General features: G+C 41.1%; 1 protein-coding gene across 1 annotated transcript in view; it reads right to left on the bottom strand.

Moving 5' to 3' along the window:
* The window catches only part of pop4 (POP4 homolog, ribonuclease P/MRP subunit), a 39,754-nt gene extending 17,217 nt beyond the window's left edge, over nt 1-22,537 (bottom strand). Inside the window, exons 1-3 of the mRNA XM_063066945.1 lie at nt 22,468-22,537; nt 12,671-12,723; nt 10,067-10,284 (exon numbers count right to left, since the gene is read on the bottom strand). Coding sequence (XP_062923015.1) covers nt 10,067-10,284; nt 12,671-12,723; nt 22,468-22,492 — 296 coding nt within the window. The 5' untranslated portion in view covers nt 22,493-22,537. The remainder of the gene's footprint in view (nt 1-10,066; nt 10,285-12,670; nt 12,724-22,467) is intronic.
* Nucleotides 22,538-23,186: the final 649 nt, after the last annotated feature.

Here is a 23,186-nt window from a genome sequence, read left to right as displayed (position 1 = left end):
GCAAGTATTTCAGCAAATACTTGACATTTTGAATTGCCACAGAAAATGCAAGCATTATTACTTTCCACATTGAAGTGACGTTTAATGCAGAGAATGGGCTAAACTTGCCAAACATAAATCAATACAGTGGTAAGTAAACAGAAATGGTGTTTGATCAAGTACACAATAAGAATTTTTAGAATGTTTACTTTGTTATTTTCCTTGTCAGACGAGGACCTGGCTAGAATTTGAATGCAAATTATTTGTGCATAAATATAAATATATCATTGTTTTCATTAAAAATTTCTATCCTTTTCTCAGCTTTCAAGGATCTCCAGCTAGAACAGCAGTTCAGAAAGTGGAGCTCACCACCTTCACTAATTATCAAAAGACACAAGGCATAAGGTGGATTCTGGTTAATTGGGACATACCGAGACCAGTACATTTTGGGCCAATTAAGTGGCTGCCCCAATGAGCTTAAGTTTCATGGAAATAGTTAAAAAGCTATAAAAAAAAAGTCAAACTACCGTAAAACTTGTAACAAATAATGTAATTAAATGAAATACAGAACAAATTAGAATGTTACCAATGCTACTACAGTACTATAAAACTGTGCATTATTTCCTAAAAGCTATCTACACAGGAATTCATCCAGTGTAAGCTGCCATGTTCTTTTCATTGACTAAATGAATAAAATCAGTGCAGGTAACACTGGGCAACGAAGATTTTGCTTCCTGAATACTTTTGTGTGTATCTTATGGATTTTAGGCTGCTGATCATGAAAATCACCTTGAGATTTTCCTATAATGCATCATTTTTTAAAATTGCCTATATGTGTTATTTCATTTCATTTTAAAATCTTTTTATTAATATAATCTTCTACAGCTATAAAATACAGAGATTCAACAAATTAGTATATATATAATTAATAAAGCTGAAGAAAAAACATATATATGCTAATGAAAAAAAATTTATAAAAGAAAAAGAAGGAAAAAAGAGAACCCCAGCTAACTAAGAAAAACCCACTAACTATAAAACAAAAAATAAAGAGAGAAAAAACCCATTAGGAACCAACTCTCGGAGAGATACATCTCACAATCATATATACATATATAATATATATATATATATATATATATACACACACACACACACACATATATATACACACACACACATATATGTGTGTGTGTGTGTGTGTGTGTGTGTTTAAGTGAAAAGGGGGTTAGAGTACAGAATAGGAAGGGTTAAATGGTGTATGTGACCTGGAAAATATAGCAGGGGCGGGAACTAGACAACAGAACCAGGCACGGTTAGGATGTTGCAACTGCATGCTCATCTCTTAGAATAGAAGCGCTTACTGACCTGTACCTCTGCACATGAAGCTATTGTGACCATGATGAAATTGCTAACCACAAAACCGTCTTAAGCGTGGATAGGGGAAACAGGTGCTAACTGAAACCTTTTTTTTTGGATATAAATGTAACCTTGTACTCGGGCTAGGCAGAGTTGATTGCCAGACGCTGCAGATGCATATGCTGGTTACCTCTCCTCGGATCAAATTAAATAAAGAATTGATCGAGCGAAAACGTGGCCTCTGAGTGTTTTCTCCGACTGAATAACGAATCGGTATGGACAATTTGGCGAGCCAGCCAGGAGTCCCAACGGGAGCCTCCAGCGATCCTGGTGTTAGTGAACTAGCGATCCACTGGATGCCGCTGAGACGGACGGGCCCACGGGGTGACTTTCCCCCAGTCCTCTCACGGTCTCCTTTGGTTGCTTGTTCCCCTCAGGGTTCCTGTTGAGCTGCTCAGTGGACTCCACGGACCACAGTCGGTAGAGGCCACGAGGGTAAGTGGTTTTAACGTTGATTGATTTCTGAGAGGAGAATCTGTATGAGAAATAGTCTCTGAAAAACAGGGAATCCGGGACTCCGAGGCCAGGGGCCGATGCGCAGGATTTGTTTTGGAGGTCCGGGACCTCAATGAGGGGTTAGAATCCCCGAAGTATTGTGAGTATTAAAGCCTGCCGGTGCTAATAAATTGGGCAGCGGATCATTGGTAGTGATCTATTACATTTTTCTTTGAGTGTGTTACAGCAAATTGGTCAGTGGGTTAATGGCAGTAACCTATTACATTTTGAAGCTGGTAACCATTCTAATTGGCGTAGGAGGGGACGGGGCGTGTAGATTAAATTGATCAGCACAGGGCAGAGCAGACGTTTGGCCAAACACGGGAAGTGGCTCTCCCCTGCAGTCTATCCGGATGCTGTAAAAATGTTTTGGGGTATACTTGTGAACTAGTGGAAATCTCGCTTTTCTACGAGTGACTGAGTTGGGGTTGCCTCGCACACGAGTACTGCAGTAAAAGAATCGGGGAGGGGCGGGTGATATTTCACTGAAACTGCATCCAGCCTTAGACCGGTTGTTAAGAGAGGAAATCCCCCACGCGAAGGTCAGGACCTTGAAGTGGATGGGGGAGTAAAGTGATAAACATGGGTCAGACTTTGGATAAGGGGGACATTATCACCCCACTCGGAAAGATGTGTAAGGAGAATCCGGAGCTAGAAAAGAATCTAAGATGCCTTAGTGCGCGCTTAAATAAAAGATTGGGGGGGGGGGGAATTGGCCGCTGGGGGGAGCTTGGGACCTGGACAAATGCAAAAAAGCAGTGACTGAAGTCTAGAAGCAAAATTGCTCTCAATAATGGAAAGATTTGATTACGAAGTGGGTAAAAGTAGCGGACAGATTAAATGAGCGTTCTAGACAGACATCCTGGTTAGAAAATGCCAAAAAAAAAGACACATCCCTACTACTGATGATCAGGGCCAGGTCCGACCATATGTGGTTTTAAAGGCCCTCTGTGAATTATTTGATAAACAACAAATTAAATCAACTAGGAAAGGTGCACCTTTGGATATGTCAGGACTGCAGATTTTATTTGACACCGGCGAAGAAACTGACAATGAGGATGTAATAGTTCCTTCAGCCCCTGCAGAAATCCCACTTCCTCCCCCATCCGGTTTACCAAATCCTTCAGGTCAGGTCTGGAAACCACCCCGCTATTCTCCTACCCCCACATCAACCCCCGTGACAGCCCCCGTCCCGGCATCCTCCAAACTTCCGGGGACTATTACTAATGGCAGATCAGGTACCCCACAATTTTCGGACTATGTTGCTACCCAATCTCGCTCGCAGACCACACAGCACTCCCAGATTCTAGTCCTAACGCCCCGGCCGAAGCACAACGCGGTGGCTCGCCCAACTGACGGGCTGTTGGGCGATGGTCCCACCCTGGACCCCCAGGACCCTGATGATCCAGACCCCAACTCTAATTTTGATCATGATTCCAGGAATGACTGGTCTCCGTTGACCTGACAATTCCCACTTAGGACTGTGCAACAGTGGTTTTGGCACAAACACACGGAGACCAACGCCGTCCGGTTGCCTACTATTCCGTAGTCTTGGACCCAGTGGCACAGGGCTTTCCCCCGTGTACTAAAGCATTACCCGCCGTCTACAGCATGGTCACGGCAGCTGCTAATATCACCCTTCAGCACCAGTAACAGTTTATACCTCCCACATGATGATGGCGCTGCTCGCTACACACAGTACCCAACATCTTACCCAGGCCCGCCTTAATCGATACCAGATTGTCCTCCTTCAGAACCCTTTCCTTACTTCTGAATATTGCTCTGCTATCAATCCAGCGTCCTTTTTACAGGAGCCACCAACACCCCTAACCAACCCCCCTCACTCTTGCATAGAACTTAACTACTTTCTTACCTCCCCCCGACCTGATCTTTCTGACCATGCACTACCCAACCCTGACCTCTTTTCGTGGACAGATCCTCTTCAATCTCCCCTGCAGGCAACCGGGTGGCTGGCTATGCTGTGACATCCCCCTCCCAGACCTTAGAAGCAGCGGCCCTTAAACCTCCCGTTTCGGCCCAGAAGGCGGAATTGTTCGCCCTTACTAGGGCTTGCATTTTAGCCTCGGGAGTCAGCGCAAATATATATATGGACTCCCGCTATGCCTTTGGCGTCGCCCATGTCTTCGGGTCCCTCTAGGTACAGCACGGATTCCAGACCTCGACGAGCAAACCTATTGCCAATTCTGATTATATCTCCAACTTACTTAAAGCCATACTGTTGCCCTCCAAATTGGCAATTATCAAATGCGCTGCCCATTTAACAGAGGCCTCTCCGGTGACCCAGGGTAACTCGCGCGCCGACGCGGCAGTGAAAGAGGCATCCCTACTTGGCCCCTGGGAAGTGAGCACAGAACAGCGTGCATTGCTATCACGCAGACCCCCTAATGGTCCTGACATATCCACCATTTTGCAGTCCCAGGGGGACGCCCGAGGCTGAAATTGACCTGTGGCGCGATCATAATTGCGTTCAGGACTCTGTAACGCGTCTCCGGCAGACACCAGCGGGACAAATATGTGCCCCAGATGCATGGTTACCCCTTCTTGTCGATAAACTGCACACTGATACACATCTGGGTAAGGAGGGAATGTGTGCGATATTGCTAAGAACCTGGTGGAGCCCTAACATGCAGGAGGCAGCAAAGAATAGAGCCAGGCGATGCCTAACCTGCCAGCAGGTAAACCCTGGAAAATCTATCAAATGCGAAAGAGGCTGAACTCCATTTCCAGGAGGGCCTTTATGAAGTGTTACAAATGGACTTTATTGAGCTGCCTCGAGTACACTGTTACAAATATTGCTTGGTGATAGTACATGTGTTTAGCAGGTGGATAGAAGCTTTTCCGACCACCAATAACAAAGCAAGTACAGTGGTTAAGATACTAGTAAAGGACATCATACCACGATTTGGAATCCCCTGTCGCTTGTCTTCAAACTTCATTGGAAAGATCAATAAGGAACTCTGTGAATTACTAAAGATAGACCAGCAGTTCCATTGCTCCCACCACCCTGTAGCGGCAGGACAGGTGGAAAGGGCTAATGGGATACTAAAGGACAAATTGACTAAACTAACCCTAGAGACCGGACAGAACAGGTTGAAAGTGCTTCCGCTGGCATTATATCATATGTGGATCACTCCCCAGATTGGGACAGGACTAACTGCAGCAGAGATAGTTTATGGACGACCTGGTAGGACTCCCTGGGACAGTGACAGACCTCCCCCTCCCGTAGTAGATTTACAAGTAATGGGACAAGAATTACAGGACTATTGTAGGCAATTAACACTCTCTTTGAAGTTCCTCCATACTCAGGTTGTGGAAGCCTGTAAGGAGGGAGCAAACGACAGCGACTGGCCTAACCCCGAACCTGGCGAATGGGTGCTGATCCGAGACTAGGAAAGACCAAAGTTGGGACCTCGGTGGAAGGGACCGCACCAGGTCCTCCTGCAGACCTCTTCAGTGGTCAAGGTGGAAGGACAAGAGCACTGGATCCATCTGAGCGACTGCAAACGCTGGGACCCAGAATCACCAAGAACTATGAAGGACTAAAAGAGTACTGATAATTGTACTAAGATTGTTCCCGGTGTAAGATTGAACTTTGTCTTTTTGGAGTGCCGCAGCCCTAAAACGGTGCCTGGGGGGATGGAAGGTAGAATAACTTTGATTGTTTATATCCTTTTAGGAATAGTAGGAACTACGGGTAGGATCAGGGGACGAGTACAAACCTGCGATACAGAGCAGGAAAATAGGGTATATCATCTCTGCAGTCAGGATGTTCTGATGTGTGAGGGTGACGGGGATGATGAATTAGTGGAATGGAACATTACCAAGATCAATTACTGTACCAGAAAGCTCGAGCAACCGGACCACTGGGCTAGTCCTGGACGGAAGGAACTCTTGCGTCCTCCCATGTCGGTACCGAAGTTGCAGGTTTGATTTTGACTGCAGAAGGAACTGAATGGAGAACCAACTAGAAAACCAGTCCTATAAAGGAAGGTGTTCCCAGGGAGCCCTAAAAGGGACCTCAACATCCTTAGTCGGCTCAAAGAGGGGCACCCTGAGAAAAAAGAAGGAATTGGGGTTTCACCGAAAGCTCCACGCTTGGAAGGCCCCCAACCTTGGGATATATCAGTGAAAATTACTTTCAAAAGGTACATAGACGATATTTGGAACCACTATCGTCTGTTATCCTCCCCCCACGAGTGTCTCCTCCCTATTCACTATCTTCCCACACTGGGACTGCACCTACCAACCTTTCCGGTGCGTCCCCCGCGACAGTACCCTGCCTAAGGAAAAGAGGGTGAAACTCACCTCTGACCCCACCAAGGCCCCTGTGGCAGACTATTTCCTCCGGCTAACATTACATGGACAAGTAGCGACCACCGTTACAGTACGGAATGGTTAAAGGGAGACCTCTGGTGGGAGGGCAACCCCAAACCCCTGCGGGGAGGCCCAGGCTATGAGAACTGTTACAACAGGACAGGATGGGGATGCTCCGACATTTTTGCCTGCACACCCCTCGCCTGCCTATACGATGTCTGCGAAAGAAGGCAGTGTCACCCCTCGATCAAAGGGCAAAGTGTCACCTTGTCCTTGTCCTTGTGTGTCCTTGTCCCGGGGAACACACCTTCTATGCGGAGAAGGAAACCGCACACACCTCCGAGTCTACAACCACCTGCTCCCCCGCCCGGACTACATCGAGGGGACCAAATGGGCCTCCTGTCCTCCCAGTAAAAGCCCAAGTGCCTGGAAGGACCATGGGTATCTGATGACAGCCAAGGGATGTACTGAAACCCTGTACACTTCTCAGGGGTATTTCTTCTTCTACAATGGCACGGCCACCAATTTCCTGGAATACCCCTATCCTTCCTCAGTGGCCTATGGCACCTTCTTCCCCACTGCGGTTCCCTACCCACGGGCCTGGAGGCCCCTGGCAGCGCCACCTGCAAGACTTGAGAGAGAGGGTTCCCAAGAGTTCTGCGCGGACTACTGGAAACTGACTACCCTCACCCCGGGACAAGTGGCTGGGTATGGGGTGGCCAGCTTTTTCTCCCTAGGGGCTTCTGAAGCAGTCATGGCGGCCCACAATAGGAACTGCTTAGCTTGCGGCCTCACAAGTCTTGGAAATGCCACCCGGGGGGCATTAAAGCTCATAACGGACAACCTTAGCCAACTACGCCTCTTCTCCATGCAGAACCGTGATGCCCTTGATTATCTCCTTGCGAGGGAAGGTGGGGTATGTGTTATCGTAAAAGACCAATGCATAATGGGCCTGGACGATGCCACTGCAAACATAATACGCTATGTGAACCAAATAGTTGAACAATTAGGATAAATTAACCAAGTAATAGGCTGGGGAGGATGGGGAAACTAGGGATTAGGAGCATGGATGGACTGGTTGATTAATGGTGTCATCTATGCACTAACGGCTATCATAGGAATTTTTGTCTGTATTGCCGTAGTAAAGTGTGTTCTGAACCGAATGATGGCCTCCCTAGGGGACTTAATGCCGGCAAAACCAATGATGGTAGTGAAGAACCCTGTAGAAGCCGGTGAGCTGCTTGAACCGATACCTGAGGATTTCCATGATATTGGTGGTTATCATTGAGATGATAAAAGGAGGGAATGTGTAAGTGAAAAGGGGGTTAGAGTACAGAATAGGATGAGTTAAATGGTGTATGTGACCTGGAAAATATAGCAGGGGCGTGAACTAGACAACAGAACCAGGCACGGTTAGGATGTTGCAACTGCATGCCCATCTCTTAGAACAGAAGCGCTTACTGACCTGTACCTCTGCACGTGAAGCTATTGTGACCATGATGAAATTGCTAACCACAAAACCGTCATAAGCGTGGACAGGGGAAACAGGTGCTAACTGAAACCTTTTTTTTTTGGGTATAAATGTAACCTTGTACTCGTGCTAGGCAGAGTTGATTGCCAGACGCTGCAGATGCATATGGTGGTTACCTCTCCTTGGATCAAATTAAATAAAGAATTGATCAAGCGAAAACGTGGCCTCAGAGTGTTTTCTCCGACTGAATAACGAATCGGTATGGACATACATATATATATATAAAAAGAAAAAGAAAACAACAACCACCAAATCTCATTTATATAACATAAAATTGGAAGGAAATTATGTAAATTGATTCAAATTAAATGATAATATTTAGCAAAAGAGCCCCACCTTCTCTCAAAATCAAATTGGGGATCAAAAGTTCTACTTCTAATTTTTTTCCAAACCAAGACATAACATTACTTGGGAAAACCATTGAGTTAGTGTAGCAGCAGAGGTATCTTTCCACTTCAATAAAATAGCTCTTCTTGCCAACAACGTAACAAATGCAATTACATGTTGGTTTGAAAATGAAATACCCTGAATATGATGCGGAACTATTCCAAATAGAACAGTCAATGTATTAGGTTGTAAATTAATTTTCAAAGCTTTAGAAATTGTAGAAAATAAAGATTTCCAAAAAGATTTCAACGAGGGACATGACCAGAACATATGTGACAAAGTAGCTACTTCATTTTTGTACCTATCACAGTAAATATCTATATTAGGAAATATTTTGGATAGCCTCTCCTTTGTTAAATAATAGCGGTGAACAATTTTAAACTGAATTAAACAATGATTGGCACATATCGAAGAAGAATTAACCATTTTCAAAACTCGCGACCAGTCTTCATTAACAAAAGTCATATTAAGTTCTCTCTCCCAATCTTGTTTAATCTTTAGTGAGAGGTTATCTTTTTGTAGTAAAAATAAATTATACTCAATCCAACCTAGCTGATCCCCTAGTAGGCTCAAACACAAATTCAATAACATATATGTTATTTCAATTCATAACTGATGCCAAGATTAACAAAGGACTTCTAGTGGGAATAGCACAGAAGGCATTCAAAGGTGTTGAAAATTTTCTTGGCAACTACAGAGCACCAAACTACGTGTACCTAGTTGACAACATGCTTCAAGCATATAAAGCCATGAAGGCAACATATCACTAAAAATTCATTTTCTCTATTCTCGTTTAGACTTCTCTGCAAATCCTGGCACTGTCAGTGACGAGCATGGTATAAGGTTTCACCAGACGTTGCGGTCATGGCGAAACAGTATCAGAGCAACTGGAATCCATCAATGCTGGCTGATTATTGTTGGACACTGAGTACAAACGAAAATCATCAATCAGAACTTTTTTTTTGGCTTAGTTGAACTATTGCAAAGCATCAGCACCATCATGTAACTCAATGGAAGTTAATTTCTTGTTTCTCCACATTCCCACATGATACAAGTAGTGTGAAGATATAGTTGTATTTAGCTTCAATCAGTCTATCATAAGCAAAACAAAAAAAATTCCTGAGGAAGCAACACCTTTGAAAAAAAAATTGTTGTCCGGTGTAATGGACTGCCTTCATTGCCTTACTGCATGTAGTGTCATAAGTCAACAATAAATTTCCTGGCATCCTGTGTAGTCACTAGCTCAAGTTCAGATGGCTTTTAACTTGGTCCAGTGAGGTAATTTTTTTTTGGGTAGTGTCAAATCTTTTTGTGGCTTCTTGACAACTGTCTGAATTTGTTTGAAGAACAAAATGATCAAAAGGCACTGCTTTTTGAATTGGTATCTGTCAGCCCAAATGGATAACATAACACAAGCACATACCACTGATGTTATTTAAAAATTGATCAGTCTAAGCATGGTGTAGTGTCTAATGGCCACACAAGTACACACGACTGATGCTAGTTAGAAACTTTTCGGTAACTGTTTCCATTCCAATTAAGCGGCATAGTATCCCAAATTAACAAAGGGAATCTCAGCTATTGTCTCGACTAGTATTTGTTATTTAAGATTTGTTCCAAATAAGTGGCTGTCCCGATTAACTGATGGCTCCATTAACTGGAATCCACTCTATTTAGAATAAAGTACATCTCTGTGGAATCTTGGACATGTCATCCAGATACTAGATGATGAAACTCCAATCAGTGAATGAGAGCTAAAGCTGGAATTTACAGGAACCCAATAACCTGATACACAACACACACATACAGATTTTAAATAGAATACACATTTCTTCAGTATTTTTCTGCTTCTTAAAATAATCTACAAAATTACATAAAAATCAAATGGAGACAAATATTTTAATATAAATAAAGCAAGCATACCTTTGTTGTTCTGGCTTGAGCTCAAATAGCCTCAATTCCCGTCTTTCTTTAGCAGATAAACACTTTGCTTTCCTCTTCTTTTTCTTGAACTTTGTTGTTACACCAACAAGAGTAATATTTTTATACAAATAATTCTTAACTTTCTCAGGGCTTAATTGCGGTAAACTGGATTGGAGAAAGGATGCGACGAACTTTGCAGATTGTTTGCCTTCTGGCAGCTGTCAGAAGGAATTTATGAATATTTGAAAATTTTGAAAATAGAAGATTGACAATTGCAACCCCCAAACAAAAGATACTGGCTTGATTAACAAAAGATGTAGTGTAAGAAGTACATGGGCAAATTTTTAAACAATTGAACCTTGATATAAAAATATTGGAAAGTAAAACCCAAAAGATGGTTTAGAAATTAAGTGGAAGATTATAACAAAAAGAAGCACACAGTCTATTAGAGATTCAGAAGGTATTCAGTCTGTGGGGAAACCTGATAAAACCAAGGCACATTCATCTTTGGAGCATAAGGGAATCAAGGATCACCTTAATCTGGCAGGGAAGTGGAATTGAGCTCAACAATCAGATCAACTACAGAATAGGATCAAAGGCTTTATTGTCTATTTTTACTCCCACTTCCCTTGTTCTTATATTTTGCAACTATCTTCACAAAAGAGGGATATAACACATATATTCTGGTTTAGAAGGAAGCATGTGGAACACTGAAAACAACGAAGCAAGAAATATTAAAGAACTTGGCATCTTCAAAATTGGACAAATAAGCATATTTGGAAGAAATGAATCTTCGCATGGACTACATGGGATGAAGGACCTGCTTCTGTGCTGTAGTGCTCTCTGACCCTATAAAGAAAGGATCAAATAGCAGATGCTTTAACCAGAATTTTTCAATTCTCTCTTTTACAGAAGTAGTAGTTATTAACATGGTATCATTCTTTCAAAAAGGGAGAGAAATGTATAGACTCATTTTGTCAGTCTGTCTGACATTGATGATAGGCAAGTTACTGAGGAAAAATTCTGAAACATAGAATAAATTATCATTTAGCAAGTTAAAGGTTAGGCAGAAACATCAATGTGAATCTCTTATGGAAAAACAGCACTGATTAAGCCATTAAAAAAAAATACATTCTAAAACGGATGGCCCATGCTATTAGCACTTTAGATCTACTCTACATGGAAGACTCACGTGCCAGCCAATCGGAAAAGTACATGGGATCCAAATGAAAGCAGAATGTCGAATACAAAAATTGGCTCAAGGAAAGGAAGGAGGTGTTTTGGACTAAAGGCCTACTTGTATTAGGGCCCCACAGAGCTCAGTACAAGGTGTCTTGGTTTCTATGGTATATAGCAATAATTTATTCTCAAATGGAGAAACAATAATTAAGAGAACATAAAGCTTGGACAGGAAGTTGACAATGAGGAAGAAAGTTCTGCACACAGGAGAGTATTAAAAAATAATAAATTACTTATGCAGGTGGATGAGAGAATTCAATTAGAGCAAGTGTGAGGTAGAGTATTCAAGGAAAGCAATTAGATACACAATAAATGGTATGACTTCAGAATGCATGTCTACAGATCCCTGAACATACCAGGACAAGTAGAGATGACAGCTAATAAGTCTAATAAGATTGCTTTCATTATTAGCTGAGACACAAAGCATAAAAGTAGGGATGAAAAGCTGCATTACATTACAGCCTAGTTGGATTGCAACCAGTATAATGCATACAGTTCTGATCACCATATGGAAGGAAGAAAGTAATAATACTACAAAGTTACAGATCAGATTTATATTAAACTTACTGAGGTTGGAGAAATTTATTTATGAAGAATGGCTGGATAGACTGGTGTTGATTTTGTTACAACAGAATTGTTGAGGGGAGATTTAATTGAGAGGTTTAAAATTATGAGACCAGACACAGTGAGAGGAAGGATTTCTTTAAAAGAACAGGCAATAACAAGTGGTCATAAGACCTTAAATACCAGGAAATATATTTGGAAGTTGAGGATTTTGTTGTCAACCTGAGAATGTTGAGAATCTGGAACTCACAGTATGGAAGCGTAGAGGAGGTAGAAATCCTCATAACATTTAAAAAAAAGAGATGAGCACTCCAAATACCAAAGCTTACATGCTGATGGATCAACATTATAAAGTAGAATTAGGCTGGACCCTTCTCTCTTTTTTTGGCTAGCATGGACTAATATAATAACTTCCTTCTAGATCATAAGTTCCTATAATTTTATAAATTTCATTCACTATTAACATTCAACAAACACAATCATTGCTGTATTAAATATATAATTAGAAATAAAATGGTGCAAAACAATATAAGTCACAGTGAAGCCTAAAGCTGCAGAGCAAAGAGCCTGAAACAAAATGATCACTAGATCTGGCCAATCAATAATATGTGGAAAAAAGGAGAATATTAACATTATTGTACTTGGAAATAAAACTTTTGGTGTATAATATATCATGCATATCGCTGTTAAGGTGCCTCAGTACAGTTCAGGTTGCTTACACACTGCTAATTAAACTATGCAATTTCATGGATTGTCAATATAAAAACACAAGAGGGCGGCAGTGACCACCGAGTAGCATACCTTAACATCTGACTGGTCTCCTGCATCAGCACGAATTTTGCTGTATATAATTCCTTCAAAAGCAAAAACAGAACTTTATTACCACTGGGTAACAAGACAGTAGTAAACAAAAGCAGACAGCTTGCTATTTTCATACAGTTACTTCAAATTATTTTAAAAGTGGGTTATTACCTCACTTTTTCCACTGCTTATTTTTTATATATTTCTTAATGAAACTTACAGTATTTTTAATATATTGCACTGTACTGCTGCAAAACAATAAATTTCATGACATATGATTTTGGTTATGAAATAAAAATATGAAAATAATACAAAATGTAAGCTACATACAACTGGAAAAGCAAAACATATTGTTTGAATACATTGAATGTCAGTGCAAAATCCTACAAGTAGTCTAACACATTAATGTAGTTATTGAGTTGCAAAGACGTAAAGAGTGTAAAATTCCTCTAAAACTGCACGAAATTTGTGAACAAGGCAAATCTGTAAAGTTGGAAATAAACAGTTATTATTTTCACCTGAAGTTGTCTGGTAAGTTATTACAAGCAGCACAATTAAACACAGTAAGTTTTTAATCTATTTGATTTAATAACGTAATGAGCAGTAACTACACCAACACGAGGAAATCTGCAGACGCTGGAATTTCAAGCAACACAAATAAAAGTCGCTGGAGAACGCAGCAGGCCAGGCAGCAACTCTAGGAAGAGGTACAGTCGACGTTTCGGGCTGAGACCCTTCGTCAGGACTAACTGAAAGAAGAGCTAGTAAGAGATTTACTCTTACTAGCTCTTCTTTCAGTTAGTCCTGACGAAGGGTCTCGGCCCGAAACTTCGACTGTACCTCTTCACAGTAACTACACCAGATCAGTGATTCCCAACAGGGGTGGTTACGTATCCGAAGGGTGCATTAGGAGAAACTGGAGTTGTTGGGAGGGGGTTAAGTGACACCCTAACTTGGGGTACGAGACCTGACCGACCGTTAGTAGAGCAGGCACTTACAGAGTGAAAAAGAATGAAGTGCTGGAACACAGGAAGAACCATGAGGCAATGAGCACTCATCGTCACAACGTGTCTGAAACTCCGCAATCTCATCCGACCTCACTAAACAAACAGACATTATTAGCAACCAGGGTGCAACAGTTTCCCTTGACTCACAGCATGGAACAAGTTCATGCAACTTAATAGTTGGTCAGTCAAATGCACCCTCCAACTTTCTGTACAGATCTATGGAAAACAAATCGCACAACAATACAGTGCTGGTCAGAACCAAATAGTGAAATAGAGCCAGTGAACCTGCCAACCCCGAGGATCCGAGGATTCCTCTTGAGGTGTTCAAAGTGACCTCGGCTTCATATGCGTGGTCCAGAACCATCTTTGGGGATTATAAGACCTTACGTGTTTGGTCAATCGCACCAACTAGAATAGTATAAAGGTAACTTGCCGAACACCAGTCCTATCCTGACTATCATTCAGATTCCAATCTAAACTCTTGTCAACGTAATTTTCACTGTTGCGATCGTCTTCATCTTCACCTCACTGTTCCTTTACATGTTGCTAACACTATTCCATCCATGTCAACTCACTGCCATTGTCAGCACCCAATAGGCGTTCCCAGCTTGTGTTCATTTTTATTTTAATTCAGCCCCGTTAATGATAGATAAATACATATGGCATGATCTCTGTGAATCTGAAGGTGGTTGACACCTTGAATTCTAATCCTGCTAAGAACCAGAAACTACCGAAAGTGCATCAATACAATGTTACATGCCTGGCGTATGGTTTTATTCCCTTCCCATCAGATCAGCGACGCTCCAAGTGTCTTATTTGGAATACTGTACTGTCTAATAAAGCCATGAAGCCATCAAGATTGCAGGAACACTTCCATAAAAGACACCCTGAAAAGGCTACTTATGGTAGTGCTCTCTGTTCCTGAAGATGAAAGAAGCATTTGCAGAGTGCTGCACACTCGAGTCATTTGCCAAGAAAGCTAAAAATGACCTTGATAGTGGTCTCATTGTTTCTTGTAATACTTCCAAATTGATAGCAGTATGGAAAATCTCATACAATTGGTGAAAAATTTCTAATGTCTGCTGTATCAGAAGTGCTCACCACTGTTCTCAAAATGGATACGAGTATTTTAAAATCAATTCCTCTGAGAAATAACTCTGTAGCTCGTCATATTGATGAAACGAGTGAGGACATTGAACATTAACTATGCGCAGAGCTACAAAAAAAAACAGAATTTCGGATACAACTGGATGGGTCAACTAAACGTGGCCAGGCATTGCTAATGGCATATGTACAGTTTATCAAAAATAGAAAAGTTTATGAAGAAATTCTCTTTTGTAAAAGGTTAAAAACAAATATCAATGGAGCATCAATCTACGATGAGCTCAAAATGTATATTGAGGATAAAAGTATTCTGATAGGAATATGATTTCTTGTGCAACAGATGGAACACCGTATATGACAGGTCACCATTCTGGTTTAGTGGCATTTATGAATAAAGAAATTTCAAGTCTGTTTGCAATGCATTGTGTAATTCACCACCATCATCTCACAGCCAAAAACCTCAGCCAGCAACTTTTTTTAAGTAAGACTCTTATAATATCTGCTAACAATTGAAGCTCATCCATTAAATAGCCGAATATTTCAATGATTATGCCAAGACAATGATGAAGTGTTTGAAGACTTGCTTCTTCACACTGAAGTGCGTTGGCTGTCAAAAGGCTGCTGCTTAACATGTTTCTTTGATCTTTTTGATGCTGTGGTTGAATTTTTGCTCAAAGTCGAGAAGCGCTTGGGAAACAAGATTGAACTTCTATGTGAAGATGCAGCAGATCTAGCTGATTTGTATGACAAATTGAATATTCTAAATATGAAACTACAGGATAAGAATTTCAATTTAATCCAGGTAAAAAGTACAGGGTCCACTTTTATCACAAAATTGGAAATATATAAGCAAAGCATTGGGGAGAAGAATGTTCTCAGTTTCCCTGCATGGAAACTACGGTACTCTCTTTCACAGACGGTGATTTGCAAGAGTACTACTTACACCTGCAGTCACTGAAGACTTTCCAGAATTATTTCAAGGATTTGAACGATCTGGAAATTCCTGGCTGGGTAATTAACCCATTTCCTTGCAAGATGGAAGAACAGGAAGAGAGCTTACAAGAAGAAATTATCAAAATTCAGAATGATGAAGCAAAAATGCTTTTCAAAAAAGTCGGCTTTTGTGGCATGTGGCTACATTGTCATACGAAGGTTTACTGGTCTTTGGAGAAGAGACAAACTGCTCTTCATTGCATTTCCATCCTCCTATCTAGTTGAAAGAGGCTTCAGGACGGTGAACCACAAACTCACAAAAAACAGAGACTACTTGGACTTTGTTACACGTAGGGACTTAAGGATTTTGCTTTCACGACTTGAACCATCAAGCTTTCAAAACTATCAAGCTCAAGGATCACATTGATATCAAAGCTGGTTTACAGCGCTCAGGTACCATGTAAGCTAGATTTAAAGACAAATAAAAATTTAAAGCAGAATCATTTCTCTCATGTTAGCATATGGTAGACATGTTTTTACATTATAGGGGTGCTGGCAAGTACATTGTGCCTAAGAGGGGCATTGGCAAGTATGAAAGTGCTTTGGTGGGGGGCGTTGGGCTAAACAGGTTAGGAAACACTGCACTAATTGAATCATCAGAAAGATTTTATTACATTTCTAGGAAAATGCTGGAAAATACTGAAAGGTAAGTTATCACATATGAATGGACCTGATTAGCCCAGTACCTCTTTAGTGGGTGGAATGGGGAAACAGAAGCAAAGTAACTTTTGGTCTAGCTTTAAGCCCAATGCAACATATCTGGCAAATTATATAATTCCAAATTTTTATGTGCATTTGCCAAAAACAAATTAAAAACATCTAAATAAATCCCAAATAATATTGGCTGTTCCTGCAAATGACTATTCTTTGGAGTGAAAGGTTTTTGAAGCTTTCATTTCTGTCATTTGCTGAAATGAACACACACATTGCATTTACTGACTGAAAAGATAAAGCAAACAACTCCTTAGACATTTTGCTAGAGCAGTTCAGTGAAATAAAAATCAATTCACAACTGAAAAATCCTGATTTTACTGCCAATTAACTTCATCTTCAACTAATTATAAAGCAACAATCACATTAAAAAAAAATCCAGATACATTTTGACAAGATCTGTGGCCACGTTGACTATTGTAACCAAACAGTCAGATGTGTTCCTACTACATGAGCACATTTTTTGGCATTATTCTCCAAATGCTAAAGCTTGAAACATTTCATATTTTTCTACATTGTACTAGAACAGCCAGATCTATAGCAGCTAGATTTAAAAAAAATCATTATGTGGTATATTTATTATACCAAATCATAACAGTGTGATTAGGTCTAATAAGTGTAATGTACTATGTGCTGAGGATGTGAAGTACTTCAGGTTCAAAACAGCCTGTCTAATCACCCAGATAGAGGATTCCATTTTCTTTTAATCGCATTGAAACTATCATAGGCTGAAGTACTACTATTTACAAATCCCCAAATAAAAGGAGATAAAAGAAAAAATTAAAAGGTAGAATATTTATGTAATTAAAAGAATGAAATTATTCACATTACAACATATAAATATTCCTCAAAGTAACTAAAGGAGAGATCTATCAAAATAATCACAATGCTTTGAAAGAAAACCTTAGTTAAAATGAACTGCACCATCATTCCGGAAGTTATTGTTTCATATTTGCAATGCTTCACAGAGGAGAACATCTTGTTTATTCTGGTAGTCACCTTCTGGCATTTTACACAAGGAGAACTAATCTGTGGTTGTATACTCATTTTAATTAATTTTCTTCAGGGATAAAATTCTCATTATAAAACAGATCCGTGTTTTTGAGGACATATTTTCAGAGTGTATTTATAAATAAGGTTTAAACTTATCAACAATCCCTCTCCAGAAACACCCTCGGTGAAAAAATATAGGAAGGATGTGGAACTTTGGAGAGGTGCAGGAAAAATTTAACAGGATTCTGCCTGTAAGGAGAAATTGGACAAATTTAGGTTACTTTCTCTGGAGTGCTGATGGCTGAGGGGGGAGACTTGATAGAAGTTTAAAGAGTAGACAGCCAGTATATTTTCTCCTCAGGGTCAAAAATTCTCATACTAGAGGGCAAGCATTTCAGGTGAGAGGGGTTAAGTTCAAAGAAGTAGAGCAGGGTAAGTTTTTTTTTAAAAAACACACATGGTAGTGGGTTCCTGGAATGCGCTGCCAGGGCAGGAATTGGATACTTACACAATAGAGATGTTTAAGAGGCCCTTAAACAAAAGGATGTGCAGACAGTGAGGTATATAGATATTGTGTAGGCAGAAGAGATCAGTTTAGCTTGGCACTTAACTATTAGCTCAATTAGCTTGCACAATACTGTGCCCCGAAGAGCCCGTTCCAGCGCTGTACCATGTACTACTGAACACTAATTATGAAATCTGCCAAGAGCTGAAGTGGAGAATGATAAGGGGTTGGGAGGGATGGGAGTTCATTTTAACTGAGTTTATCTTTTAGGGAAACAAAAATTTTAATTTAATTTCCAAGTGTCTGCCTTTCAGGGACTATTATAGACCAAAGAGTTTTATTTAGTGGGCAGCACGATAGAGCAGTGATTAGTGTAACACTTTACAGAGCCTATCTCAACCGTTTTGCCCTGGAACAACCTTTGAAATAATTGTCAGGTCCCAGGGAACCCCACGTGAAAAATATTATATCTACAGCTCACTTTATATTAGCATGATCAGCAAGTTGTAGATATAATAATCCAAAAATAATGATCAATGCTCTTTTGAGTAGAGAATTGACTTTTAGCCAACCTTTCTTGAAAAAAAGCAGGTAGTTAAGCTTAGCTTACCTTTCTTGAAATTAATCCCTTTCTTTCCCTTTCATAAAATTTTAAAAGCTCATAAGGCAAACATAATAAATTTCTGTTAAAGAACTGGCTTAAGCCAAAATGGGATTTAATTTTTCTAAAGGTAGGCTTGGTGGATTTAATTTAAATTGTTGTAAATTGATTTTAATTAATGCTATTTACAACATGAAAATTTATTTGCAATGTTGAAGCAGTGTGTTGTGACGACGTCAGGATTTTCTTTTTTTAACAAGAGAAACCAAACCTCTCATTGCACCATCAGTACAGATGCCAACACAGTTCCTCCAAGACAGGCCTTTTGTTTCCAGATATGAAGAGCAAACATTAAATATATCTTGGCCTTTGCTTGTTTCGGGCAGCTCTTTGCAACAGAAAAAGTTTTCTTGAATTTCCCCATCATTTACAAATCTTACAAATGACATTTATTGGTGAAGTCTGTTGACTCATCAACCAGGATAGACAAGCTGTTGTCTTTCAATTTATCACACAAAACCTTTTCAGTATCATGTGACATGTCATTAATATGTTGACTTATTGTACCATTTGAGAATGAAACCTTTTCAATTTCTCGAACTGCATCTTGCCCTAGCATTTTACCCACTATAATTTTACGCGCTAACTGTAACTGTGTGATTTTTCCTTTTCTGGGAAATAAGTTCTGCTACTAAATAACTTGCTTCCTGATTCCATTTACTGACTGTGACTTTACTAACAAAAGTTTTACTCTGTTTGTTCTGAGATTCCAATAGTCGTTTAGAACAACCAGCACTTTCACATGTCATATGGCGGTGATTGTAGTTACGTGTCTTCAATTTTACAGGAGCCATTACTCATTTGTAAGTTGTTTGTCACAGACTAGGCACAATGGAATAGGACAACTTGGATCACCAGTCCAAGTAAAACCCATTGATAAGTAGCTTTCATTTGTAAAGACAAACTGTATAAGAAGAATGGCATAATAAATAACTAAATGAAAAGCGCAAAAAATATGAAAGCTTCACAATACTTCTAACCTACACAATCTATCTTTTGCAACGTATACAACAGCAAAGCAGCAGGCCAACAGCTGAGTGAAGAAGTGCAAAAATTCCTTCCTCAGAATGAAAACTTCCCTCCAATTTTCTACTACACTGGTAGAATTTGTTCACTCTAGTAAGTCAGCCGGTGGCACGGAAGGGGAAGTTGGGGGAAGTAATTCGGGAGGGAAGCTGACATCATAGCCCAAGTTGGGCGAGTCCATTCAATGCTCAGAAAATGCACTTCATGCTCATCAGCTTACCGTCCTCCCCTCCGTGCAATACAGCGCTCAGCAATTATCAACGGCCTGCCCAGCCTGCATCAAAAACTGAGGATGGACTCAAGCAAATAAACACGGTCCTACTGTGCACTGCCATACTGGGCTGAAGGACTCTAACCAGATTGCTAATGGGGCTGCTCGGTCACTGCCCGCCTCTGTGAGCACTAGCGTTGCGCACAGTTCAAAAGAATGATGCTTTTTTTAAAAATCACGATCTCTTGCAGAACCCCAGTTGAGAAACCCTGCTTTACAGCATCAGCGATCATCAACCGGGGTTCAATTCCCAGTGCTGTCTGTACGGAGTTTGAACGTTCTCTCCGTGACAATGTGGGTTTCCTCTCGCATTCCAAAAGACATACAGTAACTTAAGAGTTAATGAACTGTGCACACGCTACGTTGGCACCGTAAGCAGAGCAACACTAGTAGGCTGCCCTCAGCACAATCCTCAGTCTGTGTTGGTCACGGACGCACTGTATGCTTTGATGTACTAAAGAGGTGTATTCAGAATTGGCTCGATGATAGGAAGACAGGCTGATGGTCTGTGGCTACTGGGGTGCCTTCCTGGGGTCAGTGTTGGCTGCTGTTCATTATTTATGTAGAATGTATGTGGCGCAACTAACAAATTTGCAAATGATTGTAAATTAGAGGTCTTGTTGATAGTGAAGCAGGTTACAATGAATTATAAAAAGATCTTGATCAGTTAGGGGAATGGGCTGAGGAATGGCAAATCCATTTCAACTTAGATAGTGTGCAGTGATACATGTTGGACATAGAAACCAGGTAGGATGGCAGGGTACTGATAAAAGTTGTGGAACAGAGGGACGTGGAGTACTAGTGCATAGTCCACTGAAAGCAGCTGTAAGTAGTCCGGGTGGTGAAGAAGGCATTTAGCATGCTGGCCTTCATCAGTCAGGGCATCGAGATGAGGAGTAGGGACATTACATTGCAGTTATATAAGCCACTGGGGAGACTGTACTTGGAGTATTGTGTAGTACTGATGGCCCTGTAAGAGGAAAGATATTGTCAAGCTGGAGAGGGTGCAGGAGATAAATGATGATGCTGCCTGGATAAGAGGACCTGTTTTATATGGAGAAGTAACGCACACTGGACCTTTACTCCTTACAGCACAGGAGAATGAGAGGTGACTTCACAGAAGTTCATAAATCATGAGTGGTATGGATATGGTGGACGGTCATCGTCTTTTCCCCAGGGCTGGGAATCCATAACTAGAGGGCTTGGATGCAAAATCACAGGACAGAGATTTAAGAGAACTGAAAAGTAACTTCTTTACACGGAGGGGAGGGAGTAAAAATGCGACATTTATGAGGCATATGAATAGGCACATACAACAAGGAGGGAGGCAGAACAAAGGAAATTATAGGCCAGTTAGCCTGACTTCAGTGGTTGGAGTCCATTATTAAGGAAGAAATTTCCAGGTACTTGGTGGTGTATGATAAGGTACCAAAGTCAGCATGATTTCTTTTAAGCCTGACAAATTTGTTGGAATTCTTTGAAGAAATAACAACAAGCAGTTAAGACAAAAAAGAATTGGTGGAGGTTGTGTACTTGGATTTTCGGAAGGACTTTAATAAGGTGCAGCACATGAGGCTGCTTAATAAAAATCCATGGTATTGCAGAGATACCAGCGTGGACAGAAAATTGGCTGACTGGCAGGAGGTAAGGAGTGGAAATAAAGGAGGCCTAGTCTGATTGTCTGCCGGTGGCTAATGGTATCTCACAAGGGTCAGTATTGGGACCGTTTTTTCCTCATGTTAAACGTTAACGATTTGGATGATGGATTGACGGCTTTGTGGCCAAATTCGCAGACGATACAAAGATAGGTGGAGGGGCAGGTAGTGCTGAGGATGCAGGGAGTCTTTAGAAGGACATAAACAGATTGGGAAAATGGGCAAAGAAGAGGCAGACGGAATACAGTGGTGTGAAGTGTATGGTCGTGCACTTTGGTAGAAGGAATAAACGTATTGACTTTTTTTTAAATGGGGAGAAAAGGCAAAAATCTGAGGTACAAAGGGACTTGGAGTCCTTGTGCAGGATTCTCTAAAGCTAACTCGCAGGTTGAGTCAATGGTAACATTCATTTCAAGAGGAACTGGCAAGTACATAAATCGATGAATTGAAAGGCAAGCCTGGTAACAACAGTGTACACACAGAAGCCGTATCTGTACCTACACATTCTACAATACGAAAGCAATGAATAATGATGGAAATAGAGAAAAAAATAACATGTTTGTGTTTAATTTAGACCTCTAAACCTGAGAAATTTGTGGGAGCCCTGTATGGCTACTGACTTTGTTATAATGTAAAAGACAGCGACAGAACCAGGTACCAGGTTCACTATCCATTTCCTGCAGCACCAGGCCGGACCGGATGGTAACCCTGGCGCCGACACGAGTAGGTACCACAGACAGCATGGGCTGAATATCCTATTCCCATACGCTATACCTTTATGAATTTGGTGCAGTGACCCTAGCCTTGCACTGTTGCGGGTGAAGGAAGCAAAGTATTTACGCACGCAACAATAGCAAAAAGAAACACTCACCCTTTATCTCAGAGGAGGTCGCCATGCTGGCCAACCCGGCGCATTAAAAATGACGTCAGGAGGGGCGCCAACGGGATCATCGAATCGGGGGCAGGTCCAGCGCTGTAACCATGGGGATCTCCCGGCAACCCCGGTGCACGCGGTGTTCACGCTGTGCCTGACGGGGAGTCGCTGCAGCCGGCGCAATGATGGCGACGCCCTGCTGTCTTAGAGCAAGTCTACATTGCTTTAACCCGGCTGGAAGGGATTCTAATTCGCACCATCTATTAATTACCGGCACTGTCGTACCCTGGAATAGCACTGCGCAAATAAGCAAATAAATACTGATGTCTTGGTGATACTCAACTCCTCTACAGAAAGGGAATAATTAAGTGTTTAAGTATCTGCCTACTTCTTTTCCTGCTACCTGATCCAACTATAGTCACCCTCCTGAAGAAAGTGAGCAGTCTTATAAAACTTACAGGGAGATGCACTTTTTTCCTAAATTACTGTTTATCTTTTAAGGAAATCGTGAAGTTTTCGCAAGTGGGACGGACACGAACGAGTATAGCTACAAAAAAAGAGGGACTGGTCATTCAAATCTGAAGTGTGTAGAAGTATCTTCTCCAAGTGTAGTAAATCTCTGCCGCCGTGGCGGTGGAGACGAGATCATTAAGTGTACTTAAGATGTGTAAAGATAAATCTTTGCAAGTTGGAGAAATTGACGTTTATGGGAAATT

This window comes from Mobula hypostoma, chromosome 14 (genome assembly GCF_963921235.1).
Source record: "Mobula hypostoma chromosome 14, sMobHyp1.1, whole genome shotgun sequence".
NCBI lineage: Eukaryota > Metazoa > Chordata > Chondrichthyes > Myliobatiformes > Myliobatidae > Mobula > Mobula hypostoma.
The sequence above is the reverse complement of the archived record's forward strand: the minus strand, read 5'-3'. Positions and strand labels throughout refer to the sequence as shown.